The sequence below is a fragment of the Etheostoma cragini genome, chromosome 8, assembly GCF_013103735.1.
Source record: "Etheostoma cragini isolate CJK2018 chromosome 8, CSU_Ecrag_1.0, whole genome shotgun sequence".
Taxonomy (NCBI): domain Eukaryota; kingdom Metazoa; phylum Chordata; class Actinopteri; order Perciformes; family Percidae; genus Etheostoma; species Etheostoma cragini.
Genome location: NC_048414.1, coordinates 26,872,702 through 26,882,765, shown reverse-complemented (window position 1 = coordinate 26,882,765; position 10,064 = coordinate 26,872,702). Strand labels below are relative to the sequence as shown.

General features: G+C 39.9%; 1 protein-coding gene across 1 annotated transcript in view; it reads right to left on the bottom strand.

Annotated features, from left to right (window-relative positions):
• Positions 1–108: 108 nt before the first annotated feature.
• ptprjb.1 (protein tyrosine phosphatase receptor type Jb, tandem duplicate 1) overlaps positions 109–10,064 on the bottom strand; it is a 46,820-nt gene continuing 36,864 nt past the window's right edge. The window contains exons 17-33 of the mRNA XM_034878493.1: positions 9,499–9,768; positions 9,125–9,388; positions 8,738–9,001; positions 8,473–8,622; positions 6,634–6,835; positions 5,809–5,924; positions 5,615–5,699; positions 4,547–4,591; positions 4,427–4,435; positions 4,234–4,321; positions 3,823–3,913; positions 2,995–3,071; positions 2,675–2,809; positions 1,212–1,328; positions 729–889; positions 458–593; positions 109–360 (exon numbers count right to left, since the gene is read on the bottom strand). Of these exons, the coding sequence (XP_034734384.1) occupies positions 202–360; positions 458–593; positions 729–889; positions 1,212–1,328; positions 2,675–2,809; positions 2,995–3,071; positions 3,823–3,913; positions 4,234–4,321; positions 4,427–4,435; positions 4,547–4,591; positions 5,615–5,699; positions 5,809–5,924; positions 6,634–6,835; positions 8,473–8,622; positions 8,738–9,001; positions 9,125–9,388; positions 9,499–9,768 (2,369 nt within the window). The 3' untranslated portion in view covers positions 109–201. The remainder of the gene's footprint in view (positions 361–457; positions 594–728; positions 890–1,211; positions 1,329–2,674; positions 2,810–2,994; positions 3,072–3,822; positions 3,914–4,233; positions 4,322–4,426; positions 4,436–4,546; positions 4,592–5,614; positions 5,700–5,808; positions 5,925–6,633; positions 6,836–8,472; positions 8,623–8,737; positions 9,002–9,124; positions 9,389–9,498; positions 9,769–10,064) is intronic.

Sequence of the window (10,064 nt, the reverse complement as noted above, 5' to 3'; positions counted from 1 at the left end):
GGACAGCTGAAGACATGAAAAGGGGTTTCAAACCTGTGGCTGCTGCCTCTATATATGGGCGCCTGCTCTACCAGGTGAGCTACCTGGGTGCACAAAAAGCTACAAGATTAATTTTTTGTAGCACAATCTGAGTTCCCTTTGCAAATCTCTGCTCGAGTCAGAGTAAAGAGAGAAGTGCAAGACCTGAGTGGTTTCTCGGGTTTATGCATTGTGGTCCCCCTTTTTGGGAAACCCTTTTTTTGGATCAATGTTTTCATAAATAGAGAGTGCACCGGTGTTTTGGTAGATTAGATCCACATTGGTTCCAGTTCTTGATCTGATGATGTCCATGGCACACTGGTTTAAGAACACATACTGGTCCTGCAGGGACATCATATATACATAAAAGTTTATTGAGCTGCAGCACATTTTGATATACTCCTGACATACACAGTTATTAAATATGATCGTTTCCTACCTCTGTCTGCACCATGAGGGGCCGGTGCATGCGCTGATCGTGGACAATGCCGTACACGTCCACAATATTTTCCCTTTCAATCTGGAAGATCAAACGGTCAATGGCTATGAAGGTGCCTGTTCGTCCAACACCAGCACTGAGTGTAGACAACGTAGGCACAAAGACAAGGGAGGGATGAGAGAAAAACACAATATTCAATAAATTATTTCGTCAATTTTGGAACGGTTTTATAGAATTGAAGGCAAAGGCGTGTGTGTGTGTTCTGTCGGACCTGCAGTGGACCACAGTGGGAGAGTGTCTGGAGTATTGGTCCATGTGCTCTCTGACCAAGTGTCTGAAGCTGATGAGGAGCTCGGTGGTTTGAGGGACGCCGTGATCCGGCCAGGCGGTGAAGTGGAAGTGACGCACTGAACGGGTCTCTGCTGTTTTCACCTGAAGGACAAAAAAAAAAGTGGAGGCTACAGACACATTCAAAATTACATTGATAACATGCTGTAAAAAATGTACGATTTTATGAAATTGCAACCACAGGCTGTGATGCAGAGAAACACATTTTCACAATTATTGACAAGTTAGATCGGTGCCTTGGCTCAGAAGGTAACTTTTTTTTTTTTTTTGTAATTTATTGGTTAAGTAAATGTTCAGTAGTGTTGTTTGTTCACTCACGGAGCTGATATGTGCAAGTTTTCCAAATGAAAGGTGTTAAATAAGCACTAATGGGTGATGACTTCTACTGACAGTGTTGATTACTTACATTTTTTATGTGAAAGTCCCTGATGGTCCAGTCTTCTAGAGGTATTTCAGAGGTTGTTGTTACAGTGATGTTTTCATAATGCTTGGTGCCATGATCCCAGTATCGCTCGCATTTTACCTTTAAAAACAAAAATTAAAGGACAATTGTTTAGTTGTCACAGACTGCAAGTATTCATCTTCAGATTATAGAAAGCTGCGTTCCTGAAAAAGAGAGGCTCCATCTCAGTGAACCTCCCCTGCATAACTATAGGTTAAATAAAAAAAATCTTTCTTATTAACCTGGCACAATGTTTTAGTGGTCGGGTCAAACATGTTTCATACAATGTATAAGAATCACTGCTAATGGAGATGAACTGCTTTACATTAATTAAGCAATCATATATGTATGTACATGTAATGGATACATTGTAATATATGTGCACAAAGATGATAGCTCACAATTGGTTTAACATATAGAATGCATTCATAATAACGTATACTTTATTAATCCCCCAAGGGGAAATTACATTGTTTTCACTCTGTTGTTACTACACACATTGCACACAGGCCTGAATTAAACACACATGCTCAGTACCTATTCATGCACTAAATGGAGTGATGTCAGTGTGGGGGGGGGGGCTCCCCATGGAAAGGCGCCCCAAGCAGTTGGGGGTTTGGTGCCTTGCTCAACAGCACATTGGCAGTGCCCAGGAGGTGAACTGGCACCTACCAGTGGCTACCAGTCCACCGTCATACTTTGGTCCGTATGGGGCCTTGAACCAGCAACCCTCCAATCCTCAACCCAACCTACGGGCTGAGCTACTGCCAGCCCCATTCATGGACTATGTTACTGGTAGTGACTCCATGTAGGATGAGATATCAGGCACAACAGTATGCTAGCTAACACTAGGGTGACCAAATGTCCTCTTTTGCCCAGACATGTCCACGTTTTACATGCTGTCCGGGGCGTCCGGGTGGGGGTTATAAATTTATGAAAATGTCCGGTTTTCACTGTTTATCATGGGAACATTATAAGCATGTACTTAAATTGACTGGCGCTTTGAACACAATACTACGGTACTCTGATGCGTGTAGTAATCCCGGAGAGGCCGCCTTTTGGATTCAAAAGCTGACACGGACACCGAAAAACCTTATCTTATAACACTGAAGGTTTTAAGAGATATTTAGTTGAAGCTTGATTTGGAAGCTGACACAGAATAGGTCATATTTAGAACATTGTTTCATATGTATTTATTTGAAAAGAGCTATCATTTTTTTACAGGTTGTTACATATTTTGTTATTTTTGTACCATTGTGGCTTGTTAAAGCATGTTCATTAACCTCTGAGAAGCCTGTCTGAAGTTGTTTCAAGGTTGGCCGAGTGTCCTCTTTTTTTGGAAATCAGAATATGGACACCCTCGCTAACACTAGCAAAGACACGTGTGTCCATGCACGTTGCCGCTTGGCATCTGTGTTCATACTCACTCGCCCCTGTTCATTACAGCGTGTCAGCATGACCAGAGTGAGTACGTTCTTCTCCCAGATCATCCTCCAGAAGTCGCTGACTGTGCCGGGCAACGGACCCTGAGCTGCGATGTACTCCTTCCTGGACTCGTAACCCTGTCAAATAAAACATCAAGCCAGACTCAGAACACACACTTTCATTCCATTTCCAACATCCCTGTGGATGAAGGTGGAATGGTTTGAATGACATGACATTAAGCGAAAGAATGAGCAGATATTGTTGTTCAGCAGGATGTTTACTGAGACTGAAGCAATGACAGAGTCAGAGGGTCAGTACGCACCGGCATGTAGTTAGCATTTATGTAGTCATCATATGGACTCCCATGGATAATAGAGAGTTTCACCCTAGAGGAGTCATCTGGGAGGTGAGAAAAAGGGGGTAAATGAAATGAAGAAAATGCTACATGTACTAAAGGTTGTACTGATGCGTGACTGTGTGAATGTGTGATCATTGTTTATTTAACCCTCATGTTGTCCTCGGGTCAAATTGACCCGTTCTCCTGTATCAATGTTCTTTTTTATAACCCCAAATAACATGATTGATTCCACACAACGCTCTTTGGCAAGAACAAATCTCTACTTTCATTCATTTTGGGGTTTCTTCTTCCATTGTATAGCATTTAGAGAAAAAATTGAAGTGTTTTTGAAATTATATTGAGTAAAAGTTGACATTTTCTAGTCATCAACGTCCATTGCTTTAACAATTCCTATTTCTTCTTTTCTAACTAAAACATGAGGTATAATTTCCTACAAATGAGGTTTACCGACCATAAATTACAAAAATAACTGTAAAACTGAAGTTAAGAGTGTTGAAAATGTCAAAAAAAGTGAGAAACATTAAAAAAAAAAGCATCAAAAGTGATGAAAAAAGGGACAAAATGTGAGAGAAATTGAGCCTCAATTACGTAGTGTTGAAAACGTAAAAAAAAAGTGAAAAACATTGACATAAAGCGTCAAAATGGGACAAAAACGAAAGAAACAAACGGGAAGACAACACAAGGGTTAATGTGTAGCTAAAAGAGAGATGATGAAACAGTATAAAGGCGATGATGTAGTTATAAGAGTAAAAGAGTGAGGAGTGTTATTGTCGATTGGTTGAGATAACTAACAGGGAAGCACGTTGTTGTAGCGGTTCTTGGGCTTGTTCTCCAACATCTGGGCATTTATTTTCGACTGAGCTGTACCAACAAGCTTCAGGTCCTTTTGAAAGAAAGAAAAAAAAAAAAGTGTGATTGATGACTGGATGGCACACTTTATGCCCAAAATCTGGTGCATATGCAATATCAAAAAACCCCAGGAACTATTTAAATTAGTGAGGATGCACAATCTCAACAACTCATATTGTCCAAATGAATAAATGACCCGATTCAACATAGATTAAAGTACATAATATATTGGAAATTGTTTAGATATTGGTTTCAATGACAACTAAGTATATTTCTTAGCAATAATTGTCTGCTATGGATAGGCTAATTTAAATATTTTTTAAAATTAATTGGAATATTAAGCTTATGTTTCACCTCAAACTCTTCAGCAAAGCCACAGTTGGAGTCTGCTTTCTGCTTCTTGTAGTAAGCTTCGTAGTCCTCCACCCTCACAGCCACACTCCTGTTCAAATGAACACCAGAAGTTGTGTTCAGAAAAACACGGTCTCTTTATTTTGAAATGTGTTACATTTGTTTGATCGGATCATACTTCATGATATATACTTACACTTTGGCTCTGGAAAAATCGAGAGGGAAAAGCAATGTTAACCAACAGTTAAAGAAACAATTATCAATTTACTTTAACGTGTATTAAATGTAAAATAACTCAATTAAATAAAAATCTCACCTCATTGCATGTATCTGGATGTCAGGCGATTCTTTTTTGGATGACCTAAAGTACATGAATAGCGAGTTTAGTCCAATAGACTCAGGGGTCTTGTTTTTAATTAAAATGACAATGACAAACCGTCTTATGGTTCAGAGAATGTCGGGCCCAAATGAGACAGCAGGCAAGGTTGAGCTTGAGGATATAATATCATAAAGTCTATATCAACAAAAGTAGTCCTAAAAACAGCAGGCAAAAATCATCCCAGAATGCAGTGGAAGCAAAAAAAAACTGGAAACCAACAACTGGTACCCAGAGACAACGGGGTGGAATCCACAAACACAAAAGCCCTAAACAATATAATGACCTGACAACGGCGAAAGAGAACACAGAGACTATATATACTGGAAGTAAAAAGGACACGGGAGACAGGTGACACTAGTGCTGGGAACAGGTGAAAGACATCAGACAATCACAAAGGCGAGGGAAAACAAAAAAAAGTTAAAACAAGACAATACAGAAAACCAGACCAAAATAAAACAGGAAACTGTAATGGGAAAAGTACATTTAAACATGATTTCAAATATCCTTCTGTAGTATTCATACAATCATAGCATTTTTCATATTATGCCAGGGGACTTCCCATGATGCACTGAGCCCCTCCCTCCTCCTCCTTCTCTCCATCTGTATCCAACCTCATCCCATTAATGCATGTTACTAACTCAACTTCTTCCCTTTCCCAGAGTCTTGTACTCTCTCGCCCCCGTAGTCTTGTGCTCTCTCCTGCTCGACACCCTCTGCTACAATTCTTTATGTCTCTCTCTCTCTCTCTCTCTCTCTTTCTGTCTGTCTCTTCTCTGTCTGTCTTTCACTTTCTCTCTCTCTCTGTCTCGGTCTGTCTTTTTTGCTCCCCCCCAATACAGATGTCCAGAGCTATGTTTATTGATAAGGGTGCATCGCTGGGACATTTCCTTACTGTACGTGACCAAACGACACCAGGTTGTCTTTCGCAGCTAAGACAAACGACTGCTAGAGACTCTGGGGCAAGGGGGACAGATATACACAGACATACACACCCCTAACACAAACCTTTTCCAGAAAATGATGAAGCCGATGAATATGATGAGGAGAATGCAAAAGATTCCCACTGTTGCTCCGACAACAATGCCAATGACTGAAATGTTGACAAGGAAAAGAGGCTAGTGAGCATTTTTTTTTAAATTTTTTTTAACTTATGGGAACATTTCATGGCAAAAACCTATGTTCTGAATGTTATACTGTACCTGGGTTCGGTGGGAGTATAACAGCATTATAAAAGTTTGTTACTGAAAGCAGTGACTCTTGAACATTCACACGGTTGTCATGGAGAGTCAAATTGGTGAACAACACAACAGCAAATCTGCCGGATTGAACAAATGCGTTAAGAGATATACACATATCTGAAACTTTCATTTTTTAATCTGTTCATTTCTGTACTGAATATATCTTAAGCCTTGTGTTGTCCTTGGTTCAAATTGACCCGTTTCAAAGTGTTTTATATCAGAAATATAGATTTATTTCAACCAAATTGCCCAAAAATAACATGCATGATTCCATACAATGTTCTTCAAGTAAAATTAATGATTACTTTAATTGAATTTTTTTGGGGTGTTTTATTTAATCTTGTAGCATCTGAATTCTTTTTTTTTTAATAGTTTCAAAGTAGTATCCACACTAAACTTTGACATATACCCATCTGTTATCCACGCAACATCCTCTGATCTTAACTATTAGTCAAAATAATTCATAATTTCTGCCTTTTTAACTAAAAACTGATGTATAATTTGATATAAATGAGGTTTGTTGAAGAATAAGTGTAAAACCTATTATTAAACTAGCTCAGGTTTTAAAAAATAGCTCCAAAAGTGACAAATAAATCAGAAAAAGCGACATAAACATCAGAAAAGCACAAAAAAAATGTTCATTTTAGATTTTGACCTGGAAGGACAAATTCATGGCTAACGGGAAGACAACACAAGGGTTAAAGATGTATTATAGAGAAGTTACTTCTATATATTATCTGCTTTGGGACACTTATTCATACAACTCAATATTGTTTGTGCTCTTACTGGTATTGTCCTTTAGGGTCCAGAGCCCCGTTAGTGTAGCCCGCCCATTTGGTTTCATCTCCAACTACTATGTTCAGATGGCTCGCTCCACTGCGCGTTTGTGTCTGTAGTCTGACTGCCGTTGCCATGTATCCTGAAGTTTCACTTCCCTTCCACTGCTCGTAAGTTTTCCCCACGTACTTCAATGAATCATAATTGTCACCTGGAAGGACAGAAATGACAGCAATTGGCTTACGACGGTAAGTAAGTTGTAATGTAGACATGCAGTTGTGTTCACAATAATAGCAGTGTGTTTAAAAAAGTGAATAATGCTCAAAATCCTTAGAATAGCTTTTAATTCCATAATATCAATGCATTGGGAACACTGCACATTCAATTCCAAATCAAAACATGACCATAATTGATCAAGTTTGTGTTCTAACTTTACAGAAAGTGAAGAAAAAGGAATATTAGTGTGTTCAAAAAAATAGCAGCATTTGCATTTTACATTTACTGGAAAAACTGACAAATGTCTCAAGGGTTTGCTTGACTTTGAATCACTGCGCTAATATTTAGTAGCATAACCATTATTTCTGAGAACTGCTTCACGTCTGTGTTGCATGGAGTCAACCAACTTCTGGCACCCGTGAACAGGTATTCCAGACCAGGACCATTGAACTACATCCCACAATTCATCTGCATAACTGGGTTGGCCTCAGAAACAGCATTTTTGATGTCACCCCACAAGTAAGGGGTGACATCAAATGGGATTGAGCTCCGGGGATTGGGCTGGCCACTCCACAACATCCATCTGGTTCATCTGGAACCAAGACTTTGCTCGCTTACTGGGGTGTTTTGGGTCATTGTCTTGTTGAAAGACACATTTCTAAGGCGTTTCCTCTTCAGCATAAGGCAACATGACCTCTTCAAGTATTTTGATGTGTTTAAACTGATCAATGAACCCGGCTATCCGATAAATAGGCCCAACACCACAGAATGACACACTGTATGTGGCCCCTAGACCCAAAACGAATAATTTTGCTCACATCAGTCCACAGAATGTGGCACCATTTCTCCTTTGGCCAGTCAGTGTGTCCTTTGGCAGATTTCAACCTATTAAGTACATGTATTTTTACAGAAATGGGACTTTGGGGGGATTTCTACCTGATAGCTTTGCTTCACATAGCCTTCTTCTGATCGTAACAGTACTCACAGTTAACTTTAAGTCTTCTTTGACTTTCCTGGAGCTGAACATTGGTTGAGCCTTTGCCCTTTTGGCCATTGTTCAATCCATTCAAATGGGAGTTGACTGTTTTTTCCCCACTTTGTTCAGGCTTTTGATGCCATTTCAAGGCATTTGAAATCATTTTGGCTGAGCAGCCTATCATTTTCTGCACTTCTTTATACGTTTTCCCCTCTCCAATCAACTTTTTAATCAAAATCCGCTATTTCTCATGCATGTTTGCATGAGGAATATGGGCATATGGGAATATGGGCCATAATTGACACCTGTTTCTTCACAGAATCAATCACCTGACTAATTTAACACTACATGGCTATTATTTTGAACATGCCTCTTTGGATTACAGATTCAATTTCACAGAATGAGCAGCATGTCATGACTTTTGGTTTTCATTTTCAGGTTCATAATTGTATACAACACTTACTAGTAAATCTTTTGCCATGTAGAAATATCACTTCTCCCAAAACTATGATTTATGAGGTTAGTGATGATGGACTGCCATTATTTCAAACACAAGTGTATATAATCTGATGTCCAGCAAAGGGTCACTTAAGCACTATGGATTACAATAGTACAACATAATATTACACTTCCTGACATTAAAAAGAAACACCCACCCGAGAAGGTGCCTGTTACCAGCAACCCAACATATGTGATTGGCCCGTTGATGTTGTCCAGCAGGTTGGAGTCAATTTGAAGGGTGAACTTGTTGTATTCCTTGGAAGTCACCATTACCAGGGAGGTATAGTTTGCTGGAATGGGTGGATCTTCAAAAATAAATAAAAATAAATTAGATTTTGAGACTTTTACTCAACCATACATTATTAGTATTTACATGCAACAGCTTTGTGATTATAATGTTCACGAAGCAAAATGTCCTACTTGTGATGCCTGTTCTGCAGAGACGAGACACTGGAGTGCTGGGTAGTCCACAGCTCTGAGTCTCCACCGTCAGATTGTATACAGTATAGTGACGAAGGTTGGGCACAGTTTTATTGCAGCAGGTGTTTGTTGAGTTCTTCTCACTGTTGTCCACAGTGACCTGGAAGCCAGAGTATTGGCCATTGGGTTTGGTCCAGGACAGGAGGATTTCTGCGTTTTTTGTGTTTGGCCCAGTACACGTGAGGATTGTCACCGGGCTTGCATCTGCAGCATCAAACATAATTGCATTGAATTAAGCATGGTTCCGCAGTTTTTTTTTACATGTGCTCAGATGAAAATAAGATTGCAACAAGTGTATTGAAATGAATCAAGTTGGTATGACCATACTTGTGCAGTTGGAAATCCCTCTTGGAGCACCTTTGGTTCCATCGGAAGTCACCGTGGTCACATTAAAGACATAGCTGCTGCCAGGAACTAGAGTATTGAAAGTATACATTGTATCTTTAATTGTTGTATTACTAATAGTCCCATCAGAGCCTTGCAAGGTCAGATAGTAATGATAGCTTTCCTTGTATTCCTCGGGTTTGCTCCAATTGACTGTGATGCTCTCCTCTTTTGTAGAAGTCCAAAGAATCTGCACATGGAACGGCCCTGATTGTGTTAAAGAAATTTCAGCAAAATAAAGGTTAGTAGATAGTAAAGGTGAAACATAAAAGTGTGAGTGTCCGCACATTGCTTGGGTACATAAATAAAACTCTTACTTGTAGTGACCATGTAGATCTGAACGCTCTCACTCTCAAAACCCATCTCACCCACTGTTGCAACGGAGAAGTTGTAAGAAGTTCCAGAAAGAAGGGTATCAAAAGTATGACTAGTGCCGTAGGTATTGATGGATTTTCCTCCCTGGGCTGATACGTTAGTCAACTGGTAGAAGAACGATGCACCGTTCATCAGCGGTGCTTCTGTCCACCTGATATCAATAGAGCTGGTTGTCTTGGACAGGATCTCAATAGGCCCGGGAGGGTTAGGGACTAGAGGTAAGAAATGGCAGAACGTGAACTTCAACAAGCGGAGTAACCAAAATATGAACACTTAAAGGGCCATACTGATAGAGTTGTATGTTTTCTATTACATATAAATAAGATAAAGATTTTCCAGAATCACAGTCCATTTTGTGGCAGTAGCTCAGTCCGTAGGGAGTTGGGTTGGGAACCGGAGGGTCACTGGTTCAAGTCCCCCGTGTGGACCAAAAAAGTAGGGAGTGTGGATTGGTGGCTGGAGAGATGCCACTTCACCTCCTGGGCACTGCCAGGTGCTGTTGAGCAAG